Source organism: Maylandia zebra, linkage group LG9, assembly GCF_041146795.1.
Source record: "Maylandia zebra isolate NMK-2024a linkage group LG9, Mzebra_GT3a, whole genome shotgun sequence".
Taxonomy (NCBI): Eukaryota; Metazoa; Chordata; class Actinopteri; order Cichliformes; family Cichlidae; genus Maylandia; species Maylandia zebra.
In genome coordinates this window covers 12,747,855-12,775,811 of record NC_135175.1, presented here as the reverse complement: position 1 = coordinate 12,775,811, position 27,957 = coordinate 12,747,855, and the positions used below count along the sequence as shown (strand labels likewise).

The following is a 27,957-nucleotide window of genomic DNA, read 5'->3' as shown; positions in this document are numbered from 1 at the left end:
TTTTTTCCAAGGCTGGAAGAAAACTAATGCCAAAATGAATTTTTGAGAAGCTGAAACAGTTTCATGTCTGTAATCATAAGGTAGAAATAGTATTTTCTGAAACACATTTTTTTCCTCCCCGGAGTGAGCTGTGAGCAATAAAGTCTCCACATCTTCTTGTTTTCTCATTTCCTTTATCTTCCAGACTTTCCAAAGATTGAAGTTGGGACCTTTTACAAGAACTATATTAGTTTATTCTGGTGTAAACTTCCTCAATGATCTGTATTTCTACAGCCACATATTCCAGCTCAGCATCTTTAGCTAAATCTTTGTGTGTTCTACTTTGTTAAATGAGTGCTGCACAGCCACCAGCAGAAGCATGAAGCCTATCGTGTCACAGTGACGTGTACCTATGAATAACAGGATCAAGTTTCATATTCAGCCATATTTCCTGCATAAATCAACTTTAATTAGCTTAGGTTATATACCCATTCAAATTTGATTTGAACCTGTTTCAATGATAACATACAATATTACTTACAACTTGTGATGGCAACAGATTAACACAGGTGAAACGGCCCCTGGCTAGATCTGGAATAATAATATACACAAAACAACCACTAGACGGCTTCAGAACAGAAAATGCCTAATTCCATCACAAGGCTTTTTGCTGTGATTTTCCTTTGAGCACACAAACACATCTGTCTTCACTTTCTCTGTTTTTGATGCAGCACTTTTTAAAATCATATGAATGAAACAGCTTCTAAAAAAAAAAAAATATCCATCCTCAAATTCCAGCAGATTCTTCACCAGGACACTTTGTGATAGTTTTCATATTTCATACAAACTAAAGTGATACACAACATATGCAGTGCGATACACACATATTTCATGTGTTTGATAACCAAGCTGGTACCAACATCCTGCACCATGTTCTTGTTCAACATTGGAAAAACACAAGACTACTTTCAAATCAGGATTGAAGCCTTTGCTGTTTATTAGATAAGCCATATCCATTATGATCCCTCAAAACAATGATATTCTGGTTATAACTGCATTTAAAATTATTGAGCCAATATTTTCAGCTTATACAAAACATTTTCAAATTATGAGATTCCAACAATGAGTGAAACAGTAAGAGCATGTGGAGACTTTGGAAAAACCCCATTAAGAAAGAGAAATCAAACATTTGGATTCATTTTAATGAAAATGCAGAGGAGCTGGTTGTGAACTGAGCTTCAGAAAAACACAACTAACCAAAAACCAAGGCAGAAAAAAAACATATGGATCCTGGAATAATAGTATCTTACATCTTTAAATGACTGAAGAGGAAGAAATTTACAAGAAATCATTTAGAACAGTTTAAAACATCAACTGAATCCATGAATCTGAAAACATGTTTCTGAGTGAAAGAGACAGACATGTACAGACTGAACTATCTGTTCAACAGTCAGTGTTTCTCTAACAGGAGGACACTCTTTACACTCAACTCAGCACAGACACACTGAGGCACCCATAAAGACTTTTAATCCAGGATAAAGAGGTTCAGTGAATGTGGTGTTGAAGGTGTGGAGATGGATCAGAGTGTCAGAGGAGACTCTGTAGAAGGACAGAGTGCCAGCAGGAAAGTCCACGTACACTGCTACTCTGTTAGAGACGGAGGAGGAGGAGGTGGTGGTGGATACGAATTTGGTATCGTGACAAACATAAATAGGACCATCGTTAGTGCAGTACAACCTCCAGGAATGATCATTCTCTCCAAACAAACAGTCATTGCTGACTCCTTTCCTTCTTATTCTTCTGTAACTCACTGTCATCCAAACCTCTCCTTTCCACTCGACCTCCCAGTAACCGCGATCAGTCAGACCATCTCTACACAGCAGCTGATGAACATCAAATCTGTGTGGGTGATCAGGATACGACTGAACCTCCATCACACATGTCACCTTCCTGTTGTTGTCAGACAGTTTGAGGTTTCTGTGTACTGTGTTTGTGTCAATTGTGGGTTGACAGGAATCTGGTGGAGAGAACAAACACAATCCAGCTGCAGTTATTGATCCATCATCTGTTCACTGATTGACACTTTGATGCCTCCTGACATCAGAGATGTGAATGAGTGATGTGACAGTTTGAAGATGGTTGAATGTGTGCTGCTTTGTTTTCATGAATCACATTAAAAACACACTTACACTTCCTCAGACCTGGTCTCAACCACTGGACTCCAGCAGGCTCCACCCTGAAAGGAGGAGGGGGGTCAGACCAGCACAGTCTCTTTCAGCATGCACACATGGACATTACATGGCTTTCATACACATACTGTTAGACACTGATAAAAGAACAGTTCAACATTTTCACAAATGCACTTCAGTCCATAGGTGGATCAAACTGCTGATGATTTGGACTGATCCTGGACCTGTCAGCACATCACTGTATTGAAAGAAATATGACTGATTCAAACAGTGACCTTCATTATTGTTTAGCTGGAAAGGACACCTCCCTGTCTTTGGTGTCTTTATTGAGATTGTACATGTAAAACAAAATCATGGGTGAGCTCGCTTCAAGTCCTCCAAGTACTATTAATAGTAGACAGCAGGCATAAACACCAAACTGGAGAAATATATACAAAACAAGAAAAGGCACACATTGGGAATCTGTAATTTACTGTTTAATATGTAACTGTACTGAATGCTTGTTGTTTTGACGCAGGGTGATTATTTTAAAAAAAATGCATTTGTCTTCAACCAAACTGTGCTACAATCAGTTTTTCTTGTTGCAATGGTTTATAGTAGAGGTATAAATATTACTTTTATTTTTAATCGCACAAAAGGACACAAGTGTGATGATGAAATACACACTACATCCAGGACAAGTTCTGCTAACAGAACTTTAGCTCTGTTAGACTCAAAAAAAACTTTTCTACCTGTTCATTTTTTTTAATATTAGAATCACTATGAAGTAGTGCTGTCAGCGTTAATCTCATTAAAATGACAGTAATGCCATAACCGTATTAACGCAGCAAATCTCTGTTAGCGAGTTAATGAAGATCGCCCGTGCTTGGGGCTGCACGGCGCTGGCGCGTTAATGAGCCAACAGAGTTAATGCGGTTATGGCGTTAACGTCATTTTAATGAGATTAAATGGCCTGCATTTGTATAGCGCTTTTCTAGTCCATAGGACCCTAAAGCGCTTTACACTACATTCAGTCATTCACCCATTCACACACACATTCACACACTGGTGATGGTAAGCTACACTGTAGCCACAGCTGCCCTGGGGCGCACTGACAGAGGCGAGGCTGCCGGACACAGGCGCGACCGGGCCCTCTGACCACCACCAGATTAACGGAAACAGCACTAAGCGCTAAGTAGCTGACCGCATTTCAGTAAGTTGCCAGTACTTTAAATTCAAAAAGCAGATCAACCCAGTTTATTTAAGTTGTCTTAACTTAGGAAAAATATAGTAAGCTGGAAATTTTGCTTCTCAGCGCAGAAGGACAAAATGATATGGTTTGAAAATGACATGTCACTTTCTTCCTGTCAGTCCACATGTTCATGGCACTTAGGTTTTTTTTTTTCCCAGAATAGGTTGAGCAAACCTGGGTTCAGCTGGAGAAGCTTCAGCTCAAGGGATTATTGTTGCAATTCTTTACACTGATTTGGTGAGTAAATGTTTACACTCATTCAAATTGTTTTTGTGCCTTCTCTAAGTTTAGCACCAGGTTTATCAACTTGCTAGTTAGCAAGTGTTAGCCTAGCGTTGCAGCTGCCCCTCGGCCCATGTTACTTAAAAATTAACACCACAGCTTTAAAAACCTTATACACAAATATCTCTCAGTGAAATTTTCTGTTGATTGTTTGAAAAAGAAAAGTCAGCAGCTACTAGATAAAAGCCCAGACTAAGCGTTTTTGGAAAGTGCAGCCATTAGGAGCAGGGCTTGTTTTCAATCCATATGAATTTTTACAACATAAACTCTAACCCCTGTATTTATTTTAATGCTTTGTTCCTCTGCTTGCTTCTTACTGTCTTTGGGGCTTGGACCATCACTCCCCAGATTACATCAAACTCCTGCAAGTCTAGAAAAGGAACTGTTGGACAGAAAGACATCAGCTGAGTAGTATGTATTTTGGATTTCCAATATATTTGTAACTATCAGTGACATTTATATTAATCAGGATGAACTTTAAATATACTTTAGCGCAACCTGTTTTTCTTATTGTTTCATTTGTGTTTTGGTTTGGGGAAGTTGTTTCTTTATTGATCTTTTCCTGTCTGTTGTTATTAGACTTGAGATATGACTGCTCTCTGCTGTTGCTGATGACTCCAGCTAATTCTTCAAGACATGCTGTGTAAGCAAATACAAACAATGACAGTTTGATCTTCATTTCTTTAAAGATCGTATCCCACAAACTTAGTTTAGAGGATCCACACTGTCTGCACTATAGATAGTGAAGTTTTTGAGCAGTGAAATTTGTTTTGTTCTCAAATGACTCTGTAGATCATCAGAATGAAAAGTTATTGGGCATGTTGCATAGCCCTTTTAAAAATATCCTTTCATGACATTATTGTGTGTCGTGGTTGGGGCCTCTCAAGCGGGACATTGCATGTCCCTCTCTGTGATCACCATGAAGCTGTCGGGCTTGGACAGCCATTAGATAGTGGAGCCGCCAGCTCTCACTGGAGTAAATCACAGCTGAGTGGAGTGGCAGAAATAAGAATCACCACTTCTAAATCTTTAGCCATGGTCCTCAGTAGGGATGGGTACCAGTATCCGGTGCCATGATGGCACCGGTTCTGACATAAACGGTAGTAACCAGACCGAAAAGCAACGCACATTTCGGTGCTTTATTTCGGTGCTTTTTTTTCCTGAGATGTCATACACTTTGAATTCTAGCCAATCATTTTACGTTTCTGAGGATAGTAGGCGGGTCCAGGTACGTACGTTCTTTTAGAGCAGAGCTACAGATTAAAAATGCCCAAGGCGAAGCGGTCAAAAGTCTGGCTGTACTTCACAGCAAAATATGCAAACTCGGCAGCCTGCAACAAGTGCTTTAAGGTGATACTGTGATACTGTCAAAGGAAGTAACACCTCAAATCCGATGAAACAGCTGGCGACGCATAGTGGGTTTTTTTTTAAAAGCCGAGAAATGCGCCGTATTTGATAGCTTGCTGCAAGAGCCGTGCACATCTACTGCGGGTGTGGTGCCTGTTATCGGACCCGGAGTTAGCAACAATCCCCCAAAAACCTGAAGAGTAGAGTCCTGGCCCCTAGCCCTGCCAGTGTAGCAGAAATGATGACGGATGATGATGGCAGCAGCAGCCGTTCTTCTCTGGGCGAGTAGCTTAATGTTGTTCGTGTATAATTTACGTTGAGTAGGCTAACCACGTTATTACATTAATGCATGTAAGGTGAACTAGCAAACATCATCATAGCTACATGCGGCTGTCTTCTTGTTTGATGGCAGATACTCCCTTCACCCTGGCCAAAGAGGCTAAAATGACCAAAGAAAAAGTAGAAAACAGTTAAACATGAGAGGTTTTTGGACAAAGTTTGTGTTTTTTCCATTGTTTAAGCACTGCTTCCAGCCAAGAGTCATACCATATATGCCCCATAGCTGCGGAAAAGGCTAACATTGTTATCTTTTTACAAAAAAACAGCTGAACATGAGAGGTTTGTGGACAAAGTTTGTGTTCTCCATTCTTTAAGCACCGGTTTGAGCACCGTTTAAGCACCGGCACCGTTTCAAAAGTACCGGTTTGGCACCGGTTTCAGATAAAACCTAAACGATACCCATCCCTAGTCCTCAGACAGAAAATGGTGGAAAGCCCACTCTGAATCAGGGATGAGTTGCTGCCCCATGTTGAGGAGGGTTTTGGTCACAAGTTAGCAAAGAGGGAAACGATAGATAGACAGAAGGCTGCAGCGGCCGCTGTTCCAGTCTGTCATGGTGAAGAGTCATTCAAGAAGGGCTCAGAGTAGGGCTGGGCGATATCGCCTAAAATTCATATCTCGATATTCTTTAGCTGGATGGCGATAAACGATATATATCTCGATATTTTTTTTAAAGCCATAAAGTATGAACAAAAAGAAAGTTCTTAGTCAAAGCTGTGTCCCAAATCTCACACAGGCACTTTTATTAACATACATGTTTATGTACATGAAAAATTACTCAGAAATAAATTATCAGCATTTATATGACTTTTTTGCTTGCAGGCCGTTAGGAGAGTTGAGGAATGCCCCAGACATCACAGATCTCTCTCATTTCTGCTGTCAAACCTGCATTTGAAAAGTTTACTAAAGGGCTGGGCCCCCATTTGGGGCCTCATAACATATACATATAGGGCCTTGGGAGTGGGCATGCTATAGGGCGTCCAGAGGATGGTCTTTGTACTCCACCCCACCTTTGGCGTTGGTGCCCACCTCCTAACATATTGAGGGTTTTCGGTAGGGGCCGCGCTGACACCTTCTGCTTTCTGGCAGCCACCTGCTGGTGGCTGATTTACTTAGCCATCGGTGTATTTGTGGTACTTAGTGTCCGGTGCTCCTCAGCTCTTTTGGTGGCATGGTTGCCCCTCCAATGGTCCTTCTTGGGCTCTCGTGCTCTGGGGGGCCTCTGGATGTCAGGGAACTGGATCTGCTGCATGCCTGCTTCATACCCTGAAACAGGCATGCAGGGCAGGGCTATGGCTCCCCACACTCTCTAGTAGATTGTTACATTGAGAAACCTTTTGAATACAAGTGCGCTCATGCACACAGGTGTACACATGGATGTTCACAGACACAAACTATCTACCTTGGCTGCTACCTCAAAGCATATTGTGCACTGTCAGTCTTGTGTGCTGCACACTAACATTCGATATTTATTATTTACAGTTACTTAGACTTATTGAGGTTGTTGGTGTGGTATTCCTACCCCTACTGTGGTATTCTCTTTTTACTTGTTTTCTTTTTTTCCACTTTCAACAGGATATCCACTGGATTTCTTGTCTTTTCTCATTGTCCATCTTTACCTCTGTTTTTCTTTCTCTCCCTTTCTTTCTCCCTCTCCTATCCCTCAGTCATGTATGTCCAGTTTGTAATGAAATTTAATTTAATTTAATTTAATTTATAATAAAGACCAATCAAGTGGACCAATATGGCAAACCATAATGATCCACTTGAAAAAATAGCATCCTTTTGGCCATCAGACAATAATTCTGATTGCTAAATTACCAAACGGTACAGCCAAAAAAAAAAAAAAAAAAAAAAAAACTTGCTTTGAAGAAACCTCTGGCAGATCCAAAAAAAGGGTTGCCACAACCAGTTAGGGTGAGGAGAGGAAGATGGATGAAAAGAAACACATTGGAAGAAACCAAGAGCTTAATAACACCTCATGATTAGCTGCAGAGAGTGAAAAGAGGTGAAAGAAGAAGAAACACTTGGTGTAATAGATATAGGTTTCCTCTGTGTGTGTGTGTTAATGTAACATCTGCATGAAACAAACACAGATTAAAGAATTAAATTATTTAAAGTTTACAGCTCTTCCTCCTCTATCAGACATTATTCCCCTACCTGAGAGTGTCCAGTCTCCAGCGTGGATCTTTCAGTCCAGCCGACAGCAGCTCCACTCCTGAGTCTCCTGGATGGTTGTAGCTCAGGTCCAGCTCTCTCAGATGGGAGGGGTTTGAGCTCAGAGCTGAGGCCAGCGACCTACAGCCTTCCTCTGTGATCAGACAGCCTGATAGACTGTAGACAGGCAAAAAAAAAAATCCATCTGTGAATACTGCATACAAGGATTGTTTTATTGTTTTTCTTATTTCCAAATTCAGGGACATCCATTTGACCTAATAGAACGATTGTTTCAAGTTTAATTACCTAAATCTCTTCTTGGGAACACTAAGAACCACAAGTAACCTTGCACTCTAAAAGTGAATATGTTATTATGCTTTCTTTATGGTCTGATCATTCAGGATTTTGTGAGAAAATTATTTTAATTAAACTCTGAATTTAAAAGGAAACCACTTAATAGAAGATATTATAGGAGAATATGATCTGTTCTGCCTTTTATAACTTAAATCGGATATTATAGTTGTAAGCTGCCCTAGAGCTCCCTCTAGTGGCTGCTTTGGGTTCGGTTACTTTGGGAAAGGAAAAAAATGAGAACGTGAAGAAGAAATAAAAGATGGCGGAAAGTGATACCGTAATGTTATCGTTCTAAGCTGATACGGACCTTAAAATGTTGTTGCCTTGGACAAGATATGTCTGTAAGTATGAGTGTCGATAAAATAATTATTCTTTTGTTTTGTGTAAAAATGGTACGATAATTTGTACATTTGAAAGTTTTATCTTGTTAGCTTGCAGTAAGAGGGTAACAAGCTAGTTTACAATGTTAGTTAGCTAATACAGTATTTTGTACTTTCAGTTTTACGATGGTCAAAGAGAAGGCAATGGTCAGAGGCCATTCTTCAATAAATCAGCGCAAAAAAGGAAAATAAGTCTGGTTATTGGAGCATCGTTATCTCGCTGTCTAGCTGGTGAAACTAAGAGACTCAGGGCGAGGACAGCATAGTAAAAAGACATTAGCGCAGCGGGCACAACCACGAGGAGCTATTTTCAGCACATCAGTTATGAGTCTACGGTCAGGAAAGCAATATCAACTGGATCTTCCAGAAGAGGAAGAAACACCAGACCAAAGAGAAACAAAACAAGTGCACAACGCAGAGGATATGGAGAACAAGGATAATGCAAGCAACGCAGACACACAGGCGGAGTCTAGACGCTCGCGTACGTCCAAGCGTTCATCCACAAGTTCTGCAGCACTTAAAGCACGAGCAAAAGCAGAGGCTGCACGTGCACAGCTGGCGTATTCAGAAAGAGAAGCAGCTATAATGAAACAAAAAACTGAACTTGAGGCAAATTTACATGTTTTGAGCTGTCAAAAGGCTGTTGCAGTTGCAGAAGCAGAGGTTGCAGTTTATGAAGAAGAGGAGGAGGGACTCTCAAAGAGTGAACTGCGCTATCCATTGGTGGGACCACCCGCCAGTCCAAAACAACGCACAGCAGAGTATGTACAAAAACACTCAGATATTTGCCTTGAAGGATTCAAATTAAAAGTAGATCCACTTGCCTGTCACAAAGCTGCGCGTGAACAATGCGAAATGGCTATGAATGCAGATATAGACAATGACGGCTCACACAGTGCTCAAAAGGCTAATGTTAAAGTGGAACTCCAAACACAACAGAGAGAGAGACTGGATTCCCCCAAACCTTATCCGTACAACACTCTTCAAACATCAACAGAGACACAGGGTGTCCAGGATATTACAAGGTACCTGACACGGAGGGAAATGTTAAGTACTGGACTTTTGCAGTTTGATGACCACCCAGAAAACTACTGGGCGTGGAAGGCATCATTTCAAAGTGCTATTAAAGACTTGCACGTTACAGCTCAAGAGGAGCTAGATTTAATGGTCAAATGGCTTGGAGTGGAGTCTGGTCACCAGGCCAAAAGAATCCGATCAGTCCATGTCTTTAATCCAGCTGCAGCTCTCAACCTTGTGTGGCAAAGACTCGAGGAATGTTATGGATCTCCAGAAGTGGTAGAAAATGCACTGTTAAAAAAGATTGAACAGTTTCCCAAACTAAACAACAGAGACAACACAAAGTTAAGAGAGCTGGGTGACGTTCTGCAGGAAATAGAATGTGCAAAAGATGGAGGATATCTACCAGGCCTCTCATATTTGGACACAGCTCGCGGAGTCAACCCCATTGTGGAAAAGTTACCATATGGACTGCAGGAAAAATGGATTGCAACAGGAGCAAAGTACAAAGAAGAACATAAAGTTGTTTTCCCCCCTTTCAGTGTCTTTTCAAAGTTTGTAAGACAACAAGCCAAAATAAGAAACGACCCAAGCTTTGTCATCACACCTCCTGCCGACACAAGCTTCAAGAAGGAGAAAAGCTTCAGAGGCAGTAACAGGCAAGTGATTAGTGTACACAAAATGGACATTCCTACAGACACTAGTTCACCTCAAAATAGTTACAGCAAGCCTATAGAAAGCCCTGACAAGGTATGCCCAATACATAAGAAGCCTCACCCTCTTAAAAGGTGCAAGAGTTTTAGAGCAAAGCCCATAGATGAGCGCAAGTCATTTTTAAAAGAGAACAGAATCTGTTTTAAATGCTGTGGCTCTACTCAACATTTAGCAAGGGACTGCAGGGCTCAAATAAAATGCATGGACTGTGGTAGCGACAGGCATTTAGCAGTGCTACATCCAGGTCCACCCCCTGCTCCAGCTGAGAGCTCTGGAGCTGATAAAGATGATGGCGGGGAGACACAGGATAGTGCAAATGCCTCAGTTGTTTCCAAATGCACAGAAGTCTGTGGTGATGAAGATAGCCCACATTCATGCTCAAAAATAAGTCCTGTGTTAGTCTATCCAGAAGGCGAAAAAGAACAGGCTAGAAAGATGTATGCAGTGCTTGATGAACAAAGTAACAAGTCACTAGCTAAGTCGCAGTTTTTTGAGCTCTTTAATATTAAGACACGCTCAGAGACTTACAAGCTCAGAACATGCTCAGGACTGTCAGATAATGTCGGCAGAACAGCAGTAAACTTCATGATTGAGTCAATGGATGGTAAAGTAAAGCTCCCACTCCCAAACCTGATTGAATGTGACATGATTCCAGATGACAGGAGAGAGATTCCCTCTCCACAAGTGGCCATGAAGTTCTCACACTTACAGAAGATAGCTGAAAAAGTACCTCCTGTAGAAGAACAAGTACCTATTCTGTTGCTTTTGGGAAGAGACATTATACAGGTACACAAAGTCAGAGAGAGAATCAATGGGCCACACAATACACCTTATGCACAGCGTTTGGATTTAGGCTGGGTTATAGTTGGAGAAGCCTGCATGGGGAAGACGCATAAGCCCCCTAGTGTGAGTGTTCTCAAAACATATATTCTCCAGAATGGCCGTGCTTCTTACCTCTGCCCATGTCCTAACACGTTTCAAATCAAAGACCAGTTAAACACCACACCTAACCCCAAAAAGGACAGGGGAAACACAAACACCAATCAACTGGGAGAAACTGTTTTTGACAGGACAAAAGATGATGACAAACCAGCACTGTCAGTAGAGGACAAAGACTTCATTGACATCATGGAGAAGGAGGTGTATCAAAATGAATGTAACAGCTGGGTGGCGCCTTTGCCATTCCGCTCTCCAAGACCAGAGCTTCCGAGTAACAGAGAGCAAGCATTCAAGCGCCTCCAATCTCTCAGAAAGACATTAGACCGGAACCCTGAAATGAAAAGACAATATATCGAATTCATTCAAAACATGCTGGACAATGACCATGCAGAAGTCGCTCCACCTTTGGACTCAAACAAAGAACACTGGTACTTGCCATCCTTCGGTGTGTACCACCCACAAAAACCTAATCAGCTGAGAGTAGTCTTTGACTCAAGTGCAGAATTTGAAGGACAGTCCCTTAACAAAGTCTTATTAAGTGGACCCGACCTAAATAACACACTGCTGGGTGTCCTTATGCGTTTTAGGAAAGAGCCTGTAGCATTTTCAGCTGATGTGCAACAAATGTTTTATTGTTTTGAAGTGAGAGAGGATCATAGGGATTATCTGAGATTCCTTTGGTATGAAGACAATGATCCCGACCAAGGTATTTGTGACTATAGAATGAGGGTTCATGTTTTTGGGAATAGCCCTTCCCCAGCTGTGGCTATTTATTGTATGAGGCGTGCTGCAGTCGAGGGAGAAGAAGAGCACGGACATGATGCAAAGCAGTTTGTAATGAGACATTTTTACGTTGATGATGGTCTCGCATCCACAGCAACAGTGGAAGAAGCTGTTGAGACACTCACAAGCACTCAAAAGATGCTGGCACAGTCAAACTTAAGGCTACATAAAATAGCCTCTAATGACCACAAAGTAGTGGAAGCGTTTCCTGCTGCTGAGAGAGCCAAGGATCTAAAAGACTTGGATTTAGAGTTGGACGACATACCCCTGCAAAGGAGCTTGGGGGTACTGTGGAATCTTAAAAAGGACTGTTTTACCTTTCACGTCACCACTGAACAAAAGCCGTTCACCAGGAGAGGTGTCTTGGCCACTGTTAACAGTCTGTATGACCCGCTGGGTTTCGTGTCACCCATCACAATGCAGGGAAAAGCTCTTCTCCGTGAATTGACCTCAGAGCAAAAGGACTGGGATGAATCACTTCCTGCAGAAAAAGAAGATGAATGGAGCAGATGGAGAAGCTCATTGAAGGATCTTGAGCGGCTTCAGATACCGAGGTGCTACCTCTCGTTCTCCCAGGCCATTGCTGTGAAAAAAGAACTGTGCATATTTTCAGATGCCTCCACCATGGCCATAGGAGCAGTGGCATATCTGAGAGCTATTGATGGTGAAGGTCAGTGGCACACAGGTTTCATCATGGGCAAGTCCAAAGTAGCCCCAAGACCCGCCCACACTGTTCCTAGATTGGAGTTATGTGCAGCAGTGTTAGCTGTAGAGATGTACGAACTCATTAGAGATGAGATTGACATTGAAGCAGACACTGTCAGATTTTTCACAGACAGTAAAATTGTTCTTGGTTACATACACAACAACACAAAGAGGTTCTACACTTACGTGGCTAACCGAGTGATTAGAATCAGAAAGACTACACATCCAGCACAGTGGTTTTACATAGCCACTAGCGACAATCCAGCAGACACAGCCACTAGACCAATTGCAGCTTCTGCATTGGCTTCTACAAACTGGTTTAGTGGTCCTTCCTTTTTGACACAACACGACATAGAGAAGTCTCACTGTGATAGTTTCACACTGATCGATCCTGACACAGATGCAGAGATCAGACCTGATATAACAAGTTTTGTTACCAAAGCCTCAGTAGCACAGCTAGAGCCATGCCGTTTTGAAAGATTCTCTCATTGGATGAGATTGTGTCGCACTATTGCATCACTAAAGCGTGTGGCAGTATCATTCAAGAAAACAAACACAGAAGGTAAAGGCTGGAAGTGTTTCAGTGAAACTAACACCACAGATGAAGTGTCTAAAGCAGCAAAGTTCATCATTCACACAGTACAAAGTGAAATGTTCAAAGAAGAGTACAGATGCATAAAAGAAAATCTGCCACTTCCAAAACAAAGCTGTCTTCAAAGGTTAAATCCAGTTATTGATGAAGATGGGCTCCTCAGACTAGGAGGTCGATTGGCACCTGCTAACCTAACAAAAGATGAGAAACACCCACTCATTATCCCAAATGCTCATCATATAGCCATCCTTCTTATTAGATACTATCATGAGAAGGTAGCGCATCAGGGGCGTCACCTAACAGAAGGAACGCTCAGAGGTGCTGGATTTTGGATTATTGGCAGTAAACGGCTCGTCTCTTCTGTTATTTACAAGTGTGTTCTCTGTCGAAAGCTTCGAGGACGACTTCAGACCCAAAAGATGGCAGATTTACCTGTGGACAGGCTGACACCAACGCCACCGTTCACTAGTGTAGGACTGGATGTCTTTGGACCCTGGACGGTCACCACACGTCGCACCAGAGGAGGGAGTGCAGACAGTAAACGCTGGGCTGTGCTTTTCACCTGCATGTCCACGAGAGCTGTGCACATTGAGCTCATTGAAACAATGTCAACATCCAGCTTCATCAATGCGCTGAGGAGATTTTTCTGCATCCGTGGACCTGCTCAAATACTCAGATCTGATAGAGGTACAAATTTTGTTGGAGCATGCAATGAGTTGCAAATTGATCACAAGGACACAGAACTAAACTCATACCTGCAAGAGAAAGGATGCACATGGCTGTTTAATCCCCCACACTCGTCACACATGGGTGGCTCGTGGGAGAGACTTATTGGAGTAGCAAGGCGCATCCTAGATGGTATTCTGTTGAAAGCCGTACATGTCCAACTAACGCATGAAGTGTTAAGTACATTCATGGCAGAAGTAATGGCAATAATGAATGCAAGACCACTTGTACCAGTCTCAACAGATCCAGACAAACCAAACCTTCTCACTCCAGCAATGCTCCTTACACAAAAGGTCAATGCATTATCTGCACCAACAGGAAGCTTTGGACCGCCAGACCTCTACTCAAAGCAATGGAAGCAAGTACAGTGTTTGGCAGACTCTTTTTGGAAACAGTGGAAAAGTGAATATCTTTCAACACTACAGCAAAGGAGAAAATGGACTGATGATAAAACAAACATAAAAGTTGGTGATGTTGTGTTATTGAAAGATGCTCTCGCACACAGAAATGACTGGTCCATGGGAAAAGTTGTAAGAACATTTGAGAGCAAGGACAATAAGGTTCGAAAAGCAGAAGTAAAGACTGTGAAAGATGGAAATGAAAAAGTGTTTTTGAGACCCATCGCTGATATGGTTTTGCTTTTATCAAGTGATAAATAAGTGTTTGAAATAGCCCTAAACTGTTCAAAATGTTTATTAGAAAAGTTTGTTCTAGTGGCACAATTATATTGTACCAGGCGGGGAGTGTTCTGCCTTTTATAACTTAAATCGGATATTATAGTTGTAAGCTGCCCTAGAGCTCCCTCTAGTGGCTGCTTTGGGTTCGGTTACTTTGGGAAAGGAAAAAAATGAGAACGTGAAGAAGAAATAAAAGATGGCGGAAAGTGATACCGTAATGTTATCGTTCTAAGCTGATACGGACCTTAAAATGTTGTTGCCTTGGACAAGATATGTCTGTAAGTATGAGTGTCGATAAAATAATTATTCTTTTGTTTTGTGTAAAAATGGTACGATAATTTGTACATTTGAAAGTTTTATCTTGTTAGCTTGCAGTAAGAGGGTAACAAGCTAGTTTACAATGTTAGTTAGCTAATACAGTATTTTGTACTTTCAGTTTTACGATGGTCAAAGAGAAGGCAATGGTCAGAGGCCATTCTTCAATAAATCAGCGCAAAAAAGGAAAATAAGTCTGGTTATTGGAGCATCGTTATCTCGCTGTCTAGCTGGTGAAACTAAGAGACTCAGGGCGAGGACAGCATATGATCTCTCTTTCATTGCCTCTGTCTCTGTAATCTCACCACAGTAATTTGGAGCAATTGAAAACTTCTGTGGGAGCATTTAGAAAATAATGACTACAGTCAAAGTCAACTTCAAAGTAACAAATGCTCAAACCATTTTTTCAACATCACTCTGAGAGAAAATGTTTTCATTTTAGCACTATTGGTCAGATGAAAGAAAGAACCAGCCACAACTCTGCTGTCCTTGGCACCATTGTAATGTATTACTGGTCCCAAGCCTGGATATATAAAGAGGTTTTTCATCAAAAAGGTCATCTGGTGCAAAATTATTGCCAAAGCATTCAGATGATCAAGTTTTTTGATCAGGTTTTCCCCAGAGACCTCAATTAAGTCAATGTTGCAGTTTCAAATTTGTTGTTGTGTCACCTGCGCCGGCCCCGGAAATACTATAGTCACTGGAGATAGATAACCAGATACAGATAACCAATAACCAGAGGGTTTTTTTTTATTTATTACATTTTTTTCTACTTGGAGGTTGTGTCACAGAACAGGGAAAATTGAATTGGTGGTTTATAAGAAGTTTCTGTTTTAGGCTACACTTCCTACTTTTCCAGGAATATTTTCAGGACAGTAATGTACCTAGTAGTGTTGAAAGAGGCAGATGAATAACAAAACATTTGACACTGAGCAGTACAGCAGCAGTGACACAACTGGAGAAACAGAGACTATAGTGGTAGTGATATACTAAGAATTTAATTTGAAACTGTGCTCTCAAAAGCAGATATAGATCACAGTATAATATGAGTCACTATGTAAAAGTTTGAAATTAATTGAGCTGAAAGGTTTAAGCTACACAAAACAACACTTTACTCTTCTTGATGCATTCTCAATCATACAGGAAAGTAAATCTCCAAAAGTTGATTCTGTTCATCTGGACGTAGCGTTTTGTGGGAGAAACATTTCGTCACTCATCCAAGTGGCATTTTATTGATTTATTTAGTTTATTTAGGTTTCCAAAGTTATTTTTGTATTATTTATTTATTTATTTATTTAATTTAAGGAAGTCAAAAAGGATAGATGAGGAGATGTGGAAAATTCTCATCATGTATTCATCCAGAAACTATTTCACCAGGGTGTAAGGGTTAACACAAATAAATCAAACCCCTAAATAAAAGGTTTGAAGTACATTTGCTGCAATCCTGTATGAAACAATTTGTAACAATGAAAATAAATTGATATGTTATGAATCCAAAATATCTGAAATCTCTCAACAGACTGGCGCTAAAAAGCATGTTATACACACAGGTTCATACTCAATTTTTTTAATGTTATGAAAAAGAATAAATGAATTAGTAAATCAGAGGCTAACATAAATATGAATAACAGCTAAATTTTGAATTCGACAATGTTGTTGTTTGATCAATACTATAATCCAGATCATAAACCTAAATTAATGAAAAAAGCTTTAATCCTCACCTGAGAGTTTTCAGTGAACAGCTTGGATTCTTTAATCCAGCAGACAGAAGCTTTACTCCTGAGTCCTGCAGGTCATTGTTACTCAGGTCTAGTTCTCCCAAACTAGAAGACAGGGAGCTGAGAACTGAACGCAGAGCTTCACAGCTTCTGTCTGTGAGGTTACAGCCAAACAATCTGCAAACCAATTTAATTTGTGATGAAATTAAATAACTTATTTTTAACTTACCACCAGAAAAAAAATGTCTGACTCTGCTTCATAAATAACAATACAACTCGTAGATCAAGCATAAAAAAAATAGAATTAGGTTTGAAAAAGCACAGTTACACCTCTGTATCCGTTAAGCAAGTAGAGAGCTAGTACTTTTACTGATTATAGATCAATAACCACTGACACAGGCATACTTTCTAAATTAGAATACCAGTGATTGCTGTTGCCTGATACAGTTCAAAATAATTATTAATTATCACATACTGAACCCCCGATGAAACCACCATTCATCATCTGTTGGAAACAAGGTGCTTTAGCTCACTGCAGGGATTTTTATCATTTTCTTTTCATTTATATTAGTTTTTGAAGAGTTAAAGAAAAGCTCTGGGTCCACTTTGATAAGGGTTAATTCCACAAATATTTCAGAAATCCTAAGACTTCCAGATGCAATAGACCATAGTTGCATAAACATTTCAACAATAAACGTGTATATAGATGCATACATACAGAGCTTTGTTGGAGGCTTTGACCACTGGCAGCATTCTCTGAAGAGCCTCCTCTGAAGCAGAGTATTTCTTCAGGTCAAACACATCCAGATCTTTTTCTGATGACAGTAAGATGAAGACCAGAGCTGACCACTGAGCAGGAGACAGTTTTTCTGTGGAAAGTCTTCCTGATCTCAACGACTGTTGGATCTCTTCCACTAGAGAATGATCATTCAGTTCATTCAAACAGTGGAACAGATTGATGCTTTTCTCGGCAGACAGATTCTCACTGAGCTTCTTCTTGATGTACTGAACTGTTTCCTGTTTGTTACTTCGTGTCTCTGTCAGAAGGCCTCGTAGGAGAGTCTGATTGGTCTGCAGTGAAAGACCCAGGAGGAAGCGGAGGAACAAGTCCAGGTGTCCATTTGGACTCTGCAAGGTCTTGTCCACAGCACTCTGGTAGAAGTGTCTCCCTGCAGATTCTTCTCTTCTTTCACACATCTGGGATGTAATTACTTGTTCTACCAGCAGATTGACCCCAGAGTTGATGACGGTCAGATGGACATGAAGAGCAGCCAGAAACTCCTGAACACTCAGATGGATGAAGCAGAACACCTTGTCCTGGTAAAGTCCTCTCTCCTCTTTAAAGATTTGTGTGAACTCTCCTGAGTACACCGAGGCTGCTCTGATATCGATGCCACACTCTATCAGGTCTGATTCATAGAAGATCATGTTTCCTTTCTGCAAGTGATCAAAAGCCAGTTTTCCCAGAGACACAATCATCTTCCTGCTCTCTGGACTCCAGTGTGGATCTGTCTCAGCTCCTCCTTCATACTTGACCTTCTTCACTTTGGCCTGAACCACCAGGAAGTGGATGTACATCTCAGTCAGGGTCTTGGGCAGCTGCCCTCCCTCTCTGGTTTTCAGCACATCCTCCAGAACTGTAGCAGTGATCCAGCAGAAGACTGGAATGTGGCACATGATGTGAAGGCTTCGTGAGGTCTTAATGTGGGAGATGATGGTGCTGATCTGCTTCTTATCTGTGAATCTCTTCCTGAAGTACTCCACCTTCTGTGGGTCAGTGAACCCTCTGACCTCTGTTACCCTGCCAAGACATTCATGAGGGATCTGATTGGCTGCTGCAGGTCGTGTGGTTATCCAGAGACGAGCAGAGGGAAGCAGTTTCCCCCTGATGAGGTTTATCAGCAGCACATCCACTGAGGAGGACTTTCTAGGGTCAGTTAGGATTGTAGTTTTGTGGAAGTCCAGAGGAAGTCGACACTCATCCAGACCATCAAAGATGAACACAACCTGGAAGTTTTCAAAGCTGCAGATTCCTGCTTCTTTGGTTTCAGTAAAGAAGTGATGAACAAGTTCCACCAAGCTGAACTTTTCCTCTTTCAGCACATTCAGCTCTCTGAAAGTGAATGGAAATATGAACTGGATGTGCTGGTTGGCTTTGTCTTCAGCCCAGTCGAGGGTGTATTTCTGTGTTAAGACAGTTTTCCCTATGCCAGCCACTCCCTTTGTCAGCACTGTTCTGATTGGTTTATGTCTTTCACGTGAGTCTTTAAAGATGTCTTCTTGTCTGATTATTGCTTCTAGACTGTCTGGTTTACTGGATGTTGTTTCAATCTGTCTGACCTCATGTTCATCGCTGACATCTACAGTCCGTCCCTCTGTGATGTAGAGCTCTGTGTAGATCTGATTCAGAAGGGTTTGGTCTCCTGCTTTAGCGATCCCCTCAAACACACACTGAAACTTCTTCTTCATGTTAGATTTAAATTCATGTTGATGCCACTGGAAGTTCCGAGTGCAGGTTCCTTAAGGACCCAACACACACACACACACACACACAAATCAAGGATTTATCAAGTGTACATATTTTGAATGTATTTTTGTGTTACTTGAAATATTGTTGAATGTTTTAGCACTTTTTTTCAGAATGTTTTTTTATTTAGAGAATAATTCTCACCTCTCAGCAAACACTCAGCGAACTGATTCTGCTTCATTCTCTTCAGGAAGTCCACTGTAATCATCACAAATGCTTCTCTGCTGCTCGTACTCTGTTCTTCATCCACACTCTGTAATACAGCCTCATCCTCACATTGACTCTTAAAACATTGTAGGTCATCTGGACTCAGACCTGTCTGGATCTTCTTCAGCTCGTTCTTCACAAAAGAGATTATTTTGTCCTCCAGCATCTGGAACAGAATATTTTATGAAATACCCCAAAACCTTTCTCACACAGGAGAAAAACAAAGAACATAGAAGGAGGTGTGTTTCTGGAAATCTGTTTAATTAGGCTCAATATACACAATCCCTCAATGAAATTCAAACCCTGGTTATCTAAAAGAAGTGGGAAAAGGTAAAATCCACATTTTGTCAGAATATTTTCCATATATCTATCCCTTTATATTGTTGTTAAAGATAAATGTTGTGTAAACATGTCAAGTTAACAAGTTATGTCTCATGTTCTTCATAAGAACATGTCTCTCACACACACAACTATAAGGATTCTCTATCTGCAGCTAAATCTGGATATTATGGAACATTTATCAGATCTGGTGAAACGAACAGTAGAGCTCTTTTCTCAACTATAATAGTATCTTTCAGCCACCTGAAATTTTCCACCTCAGTTTTATTGCGCTGTGCAGTGTAATACCTTCATGCCCTTTTCAGTACTATAATTTTTACGATCCCACAGCATGTGGCAGGTAGTCCATATAGTACATTGTATGTCCATACATTGTTATTCAGAGCTGAGGAGCCTAGATGTTTCTCTTGATAGTGCCCTACACTTTGAAATACTTATCAGTATTATTACTTGGTGATCATATTTCCAGCTACATAATATTAGTTATCATTTCTCATTGATAACACTACTGCTATTCTTGCTCTAGGTAATATTCCATATGGATTATTATAATTTTATCCTTTCTAGATTATGTGAGTACAAGAAAACAATTATTAGAATATGATGTGTTAAATTTGTTTAGATCAGAGGAATAAGGAAGGATTTGTCTGTGTGTTTCAGTTTGGCTTAGCTGTAGGCTTGTGAGTGTGTGTAATTGTTTAGAGGGAAAGGAATTTATTGACACTGGGGGTCTGCTGTCATAAAAGGAGACAGGAAGCTACAGTTGGGGATTGCGGATGCTGATGCTTGTACCTTTAATAAAAACTCATAATTGTTATAAACTTAGAAGTAGGTTTGCAGGAGACTCTCCACCTTAAATGTAAATGTAAATGTAAGACAACAAGAGGCCAATGGTCCAGTGGATGCAGAGTGGGAGTCTCAGTGTTTGTAATATGTTAACTCTGTTTTCTATGTTGTGTAGAGGAATGTGGTGTAGCTTAGGTGAGGAGATTACTTTTATGACCGACAGGAAGTCACGTACACAGAGACACACACAGTGCTTTGACTGTTACGACGCACCCACACCTACATGCACACGGTACGCGCACACACAGGCACTCAGGTGCTCGTGCATACACACACAAACACAGAGTTTGCAGTACACCATGGGGGTCTGTGTTTCACAGACAAAGGAGTGAAGATTTGCAGAGGGACACCGGCCTTGCACATCTCCCCTTCTAGAAGATGCATGCTTAAATGAAGATGAATAAAGATGAATAAAGGTTTTGTGAAAATGACTACTGAGTTCCGGTGCTGTCTCTGGATGCTCGAGGAATAAAAAAGAACCAGGGTAAAACTGATTTCTCAACAGTTTCCACACAAATATCTCCATAGACTTCAGCTGGTGCAAAATTCAGCTGCTTGTGTCATTAATAGAACGCATTACTACTTCTCTTCAACCATTTCACTGCCTTCCTGTGAAATATCACATTGATTTTAGATTCTGCTTCTTATTTCAAAGTATCTCCATAAAGTCACACCTCCATATCACATCTTCTGCACAGCTCCACTCCTTCCCGTACTCTGACATCATCCTCCTCTGCTACTGTTATTTTCCCATCTGCTCAAATTACCCTCCAGTACTTTCAGCTGAGTGTGCACTGGAACTTTCTTCCATGCCACTTTCACAACATTGGTTTTCTCCCTATATTTAAAGTAGCTTTAAGACACCTTAGGCCTTAAGACATCTTTTTAAACCTGCCTTTTCTGATTAATGTTATGCAGTATTCACTGCAATACTACCAAATACTATGTAGCATTATGTAGTATGTTCTCTTCTTCTTGAAAGAGTAGCCATACTGTCTGTTATTTAACTGCTTGTAAGGTGTACTCGATTCTTGAAAGGCGCTTCTTAAATAAACTGTTTTGTTGTTGTTGTTTTTTCTAAAATACTAGATGCTAGATATTTGCCGATGTATTTGTAGTGGAGGCAAAAATCTGACCACAGCATTCTGTTCAGCTCGCTCTACCCTCTGAGCCAGAACCCAGCAAGAATATGTCTGTCAACAGAATGTAAAAGTAGTTGTTGCACATGTACACACCATAAATATAGAGTCCAGGTGTGTCTGATGCTTCTGGGAAGACTGACCACTGGGAACCTCTGAGCTCTTCTGGTCCACTCTGTGGAGACATCATAAAGAATCAGAATAATACAACAAAACATTATAACCTAAAATGCAACCTGCTGGTCCTCTGCACTAAAAAGAATATGAAATTTTTAAAAAACCCAAAACAACAAAAAACAAAAACAAAAAAATAAACCTCTCACTTAATAATACGTGAATTATGAGGTTATTTTACATGACATGATGTCTTTGTCTGACACAAAAACATCATGTCAGCTCTCTTATCTTATAATTCTCTTGTTATCTGAACATTAACAACATGCAACTCCAATAACTGTGCACATCCAAACCCTGATAACAAAAGCTGAACAGTGATTTCTGGTTTTGTAAAAATCCTGTTAACAAAAAATGACTATTAATAATTATGAACAGCTCAGTATCCTCATAGAATATGCAATAAAATTATGAAATCTTTACCAAATATTATAGAGAACCTCAGCAGTCAAAGACAGCAAGAAGAGTACCATTGATTCCAGTGTTTTTTGTATGTCAGAAATGCAGTGTAGAATGTCGCGGCAGTTTAAGAAATTGGAGGCGTAGTATGTTACTGATGGTAGCCTTTGTTACTTTGGTCCTAGCTCTCTGCAGGTCGTTCCAGAACCCGTGTGGTTCTGGGATTTTTGTTCCCTGTTCTTGTGATTTCACCCCCACATGGTGAGATCTTGCGTGGAGCCCCAGATCGAGGGAGATTATCAGTGGGTTTATATGTCTTCCATTTTCTAATAATTGGTCCCACAGTTGATTGCTTCACACCAAGCTGCTTACCTATAGCAGATTCAGTCTTCCAAACCTGGTGCAGGTCTACAACTTTTTTTTCTGGTGTCCTTGGACAGCACTTTGGTCTTGGCCATCGTGGAGTTTGGAGTGTGACTGACTGCTTGTGTCATGATTCACTGCGTGGCTGGAAGGAAATAGAACCTAAAAGCAGGGACTCAAACGCGGGGAGGGATGAACTCAAAATGGCAGTATTATTGCTGGAAAAAACACACTGGTACTAAACTAAACACAAGGAGCTATAAACAAGAAACTCAAATCAAAAACCCAAGACACGCAGGGGGCTACACTGGGAACACAGGGAGCATGGAGGTGACACACAGCGTGAGGGGACGACGCTACAACAAATGGAGGTGAGCACAGACAATAAATACAGAAGGAGAACAGGGCAACAGGGAACAGCTGGGAGACACGGCTGAGGGCACTTAGACACAAGACAAAATGGGGAGGACACAGAGACGGACTGGAAGGTGAGAGAGAACATGGAGGGGCACGAGAGAGCACAATCACGACAGGATGAGGGAAACACTGAACATAAGGAGTGGACACAAGGCACAAGAACTCACATAACTGTATAAACTTAGACACAGAGGGAGACACAGGGGTCAGCTACACAGAGGGAAATTACTAAACAATCAGGGAACTAAACTGGGACCACAAGAAACTAGACCTTATAGAAATAAACTATAGACTAATAGTGATGTGTTGGTTGCGAACAAAATGGCTCTTAGAGCCGGAGCTTTGACGTGAATGACGCGAGCCGGCTCCTTATTGCGAGCCGTGGGGTTTTTTTTCCTTCTCTCACCCTCTTTCTCGCACCTTTTTCCGCTTCACTCCGCATGCAAGCCTTGTGCTTTGCGCTGGGCAGAGGGGGGAGGGGCGGTAGTTCCACACGCAGTAGCACAGGGAGAGAGCAGGAGGGAGAGACAGAGAAAGAGAGCCAGGGACAACAATGTCATATTACAAAGGTATAGTAATCATCCACAACTATTTTCAGTTGCAGATGATAAAGGATTCAGAAAGTTTATTCATGCAGGTCCATATGACAGAGAATGTGCATCTTCTTTATGTTTTCATATTTTAATATATATTTAATTGTGTTGTGGTTTGCAGTGTTTTGTGTTGTTTCACTTTAAATTTGTTTAAAAGGAAAAAGCTGAAAATTTAAATAGTTAAAAGTTGAACTGTGAATAGTTGGTTTTTGTATTATATGAATATTTATTACATTTTATGTGGAGTGAATAAATAAAAGTATATTTACGGTGGCCCCTACAGACAAAGCACGTACAAACTCCAAAACACGTACAAAACACAACAGAAGTGCTCCAGGATGCTAGGCACAGTGCTGAGCTTTTGTTATCTAGAGGTTACACAAGCCAGGAAGTACCAACGACCTGATTTGGTGTGTGGTGGTAACAGGTAAATAAACATTTTTTTAAATTATTTGAATATATATGAGTGCTTGTGTATAAATACACAAACAATACACATATGCTTTCAATTGTGTAATTTAAGTGATCTAGGTAGCTCTGTTTTGAAGTTCAGTTAACACTAGAAATGTGCTTTGGAGTTTGTGTGTGCTTTGTCTCTAGGAGCCAATGTATATATTTATATATAAAGATATATAAATAAAACCATTTATTTACATTAGTTATTACTTTTGTGCATATTTTTATATTATTGTTAATAATAAACTAATTAAAGCAACAAAACAACCTGAAGAGCCAGTTCGGAGCCGAAAGAGCCGGCTCTTTTTAGTGAGCCGAGAAATCCCATCACTATAGACTAACAAAGAGCACTTAATACATAATTCATAATACAAAGCAACAAAAACACCGGAACTCAAAACGCAAGGTCAGAAAACCCAGGTTTAAGGTTGTGTCTTTTATACTGATAAAGAGTTCAAACAGACCAAATACTTATTTTCCACCATAATTTGCAAATAAATTCTTTAAAAATCAGACCATGTGATTTTCAGGATTTTGTCTCTCATAGTTAAGGTGATGAAAATTACAGGGCTCTCTCAACATTTTCAGTGGGAGAACTTGCACAACTGGTGGCTGACTAAATACTTTTTTTCCCCACTGTATATAATCTCTCTCTCTATCAAACTATCAAACTCTAGATCTCTATCAATTAATAAACTATGGAGCAGCAACTGTCTGTTAATTTCAAAACAGTTATTACTGAGAAATGTATACATCTTCTGCTGGAACTCGTTTAATTTAAAATGACTGATTGTGGGTTTTCAGTTGTTTAAAACCAAAGGCTTGTTTTTAAGAGACAGTTTAAATGAGATTGAGGGAATGACCTGTTTGCAATGCAGTTAATATCCAACAACATCAATCAATTAAGTCAGGTCTCAAAGAGTTCATGTTACTAACAGCTCACCTCTCTGCAGCAGACAACTGCTGGGCTTTAAAATGAATGGAGTCGCTCTTTAATGACACACAGGTGGCATCGGGTTCTTTTCCATGTTTATGTTTTCTCCCACGTTTCCGTCTTTTCCTGGGAATAATTGATTGATTGATCATACTTTATTCATCCCGAAGGAAATAATGATGGAGCAGTGATGTGAGTGCTGAGCTGTGAGTTGGAGAAGAGTTATGGACTGTTAGAGATGGTCATCTCACCTCTGAGCTTTGGTCTGGCTCTCATTTTCCCCAAACAGAGTGGGTTTAGAGGGAGGGACTCCCTCCTCTCTGTCCTCACACTGATCCATGCTGCTGAATTCACGTCCACATCAGCTCACATACACTTTCTACCTTCACCTGCAGAGGAAACACAAATCATTCATGTGCACATCAACTGAAATCCTCCTTTCCATCATGTGTGCTGTCCAAATATCAGGTGTTTCTTTTCTGCTTCATCTCAGTGTCTGCTGAATGCAGTCAGACAGCAGTGTGAGGCAGAGGAAGCCATTAGCTGCTCTACTTCTACTATCAGTCCACTAGATGGAGACAAAGCACACACGAAGCATTCACTGACACACACTGATTCACTGTAAATAAGAAAAATAAGTGAGTCTGTCTCTGTAAGTGTGTTAATGTAGACAGAAAACGAAAGGAGACAGGTGGAGGCAGATTTTCACAACAAGAGGAGGTTTTTTTGTTGTTGTTGTTGTTTTTTTTCTTACTGTGTAGCTTTAACTTCAATTGGAGGAGAAGAGTAAGAGTTTAAGAGTTAGAGCTCTTTCTCCAGTACTTCCTCATCTGTAACCGGAAGGTCGCCGGTTCGAGCCCCGGGCTCTCTGTCCTGGTCGTTGGTGTCCTTGGGAAAAACACTTTACCCTACCGCCTACTGGTGTTGGCCAGAGGGGCCGATGGCGCAATATGGCAGCCTCGCTTCTGTCAGTCTGCCCCAGGGCTGCCCTGGGGCTACAACCGTAGCTTGCCTCCACCAGTGTGTGAATGTGAGAGTGAATGAATAGTGGCATTGAAAAGCGCTATATAAATCCAATCCATTGTTATAATTACTTTCTATTGAAGCAGGTCCACTATTTGTAACAAAGGATTTTTAAACAGACAGAAGCCAACAGATTTAATTTAGTTCTATACTGCATCTAAACATCCACTTGCACTGTAATTATAAAGACCCCCGACCTCCAACCGCTGTTCACACTATAACTGGTTATGGTCAAAAAGATGTGTCCACCTAACTGCAGTTACTGTGGAACAGCGGCCGAGCTCAAACTGCAGTTAGTGTGTCAGTGAGCAGCGGCTCCTCTCCGCCTTCTCCACAGACTGACAGAGGCAGCAATATCACTCTGGTTTCAAATGATTAACAGATCAGTCCTGTGTTTACTGCCATGGAGCTGACACATGCCATACATGAATCCTGAAATCACACGAGTGTACTCACTTTTTTTGCCAACAGTTTAAACATTAATGGCTGTATGCTGAGTTATTTTGAGGGGACAACAAATTTACACCATTATACAAGGTGTACATTGGGTACTTTACATTGTATTAAAGGATCATATGTTCAATGTTGTCCCATGAAAAGATATAACAAAATATTCACAAACATATGAGGGATGTGCTCACTTTTTGACAGACTGTAAATGCAGTTTTTTACTGTCTGTGTACAAACTGATCTTTGAGTCTTGCTTCAGACTGGATTTAACTCTGTGTGTCTGTGAGCCACACCTTTATGTGTTCACTCCAAAAAAATGTTGTCTAACTGCTCAGACTCAGTCAGAGTAAAGTTCACACAGTGATGTGCACTGTTGGGGTTGTTATTCAAGAAAATCATTACTCTATTACACAGAACTTCTTGCTTTTCTTTAAAAAAGTCATGCAGTACAGTAGTACTTGCTCTAGTAAGTAACTACCTGTCATATTCTGTTCCTCAGGCCAAGGGGTCTATGAACCAACTGCTCTTACACATTTTTAGATCTGGGCTCTAAAAATCTGCTCACTGGCTGCCAGCTCTAGTTAAGCAGGATATCTTTGCTCAACTGAGGTTGTTATAGACATGCTAAAGAAACAAATCTTGACTTATTTTTCACTCAGATATACTGTGACATTTAAATGTTAAAAACGTATTTTTATTCGTGGTCTGCAGGAATAACCTTATATGATTCAAAGTTCAAATAAATCCTTTCTATCCTCTGTCTTCTATGGAGAACAAACTTAAATATCAGACTTGTGTTAAATCTGATTTAACCTTTAAGATAGACATGATCTCCTTCTGGATCTCAGAGCTAAGCTTCTGGTCCTGGGATTTAAAACAGCAAAGCAAAACTGTCAATCTTCAAGAGTTATGTGCAGATATTAGATACAGAAGGACTGAGAACACAAAGTGAGCTGCTTATTGAGAGGAACTAGAACACAAGTAGAACACAAAAAGCTCTGTCCTCTGTCCTTTAATATATTCATGAGAAACAAAGCTGCCTCAAGTGATGTGTGGTGTTTTAAGTGAAGGAAACGCTTTTCAGTGGAAGCTTAAACTAGAAAAACTAGTAACTCTATGCAGTAGAGTTTCAATTTGAAGCACACCTGATCTTTGTGAAGCAGTAACAACATGTTATTTAACAGAGCTGAAAACACTATCACAAGCCCAGGAGTTTGTATGATTTACAGTCCAATTCAAATCAAACATCTGATTTATTGTATGTTATGTAAATACAAATGTCTCAATTCACATTCTCCTCCTAAAGTTCCTAAAGACAAATTCTAAAAGGAGGAAACAAAGCAAACTTACAGTTTCTTCAAACACAAATACCAACAACAAGCTCCACTCCACATCCGGACACTAAACACGGAAACACAGGTGAGCTGCTTACTAGAAAGAGGCGGGACTCCACTTAAAACAGGACAAGTAAGGACAAGTATGTGTTTTTCACTGAGCAGATTCAGCTTTTTTTAAATAATGAAGTGACTTTGTGTCTTTCTCCAAATTCCTAATTATCAGTAAAGTTCCCTGAAAAATACCTCAGCGTTAAAATCAACATAGCTTAGTACTGATACAAAAACCTCCTTTTGATCGCTGTCATTCAA

The 27,957-nt window shown here is 40.5% G+C and overlaps 2 protein-coding genes across 4 annotated transcripts; one reads left to right on the top strand and one right to left on the bottom strand.

Annotated features, from left to right (window-relative positions):
- Positions 1–707: 707 nt before the first annotated feature.
- Positions 708–27,722, bottom strand: LOC143420270 (protein NLRC3-like). Of its 3 annotated transcripts, XM_076888038.1 has the most exons (10): positions 27,662–27,722; positions 25,090–25,227; positions 24,848–24,964; positions 21,599–21,677; positions 19,116–19,344; positions 17,163–18,963; positions 16,448–16,621; positions 7,528–7,701; positions 2,169–2,215; positions 708–1,996 (listed from the first exon to the last, which is right to left on the bottom strand). In XM_076888038.1, the coding sequence occupies exons 2-10, from the start codon at positions 25,176–25,178 to the stop codon at positions 1,470–1,472; spliced, it is 3,237 nt and encodes a 1,078-aa protein (XP_076744153.1). In that variant the 5' UTR covers positions 25,179–25,227; positions 27,662–27,722; the 3' UTR covers positions 708–1,469. The 3 variants fall into 3 exon arrangements, with proteins under 3 accessions (XP_076744153.1, XP_076744155.1, XP_076744154.1); XM_076888040.1 differs by lacking the exons at positions 25,090–25,227; positions 27,662–27,722 and having other exon boundaries at positions 22,448–24,964; XM_076888039.1 differs by lacking the exons at positions 25,090–25,227; positions 27,662–27,722 and having other exon boundaries at positions 709–1,996; positions 21,599–23,316; positions 24,848–24,966.
- LOC143420274 (uncharacterized) lies at positions 13,091–14,932 on the top strand. The gene has a single exon (XM_076888047.1). It carries the CDS (start codon positions 13,428–13,430, stop codon positions 14,391–14,393), a length of 966 nt encoding a protein of 321 aa, XP_076744162.1. The 5' UTR covers positions 13,091–13,427; the 3' UTR covers positions 14,394–14,932.
- Positions 27,723–27,957: the final 235 nt, after the last annotated feature.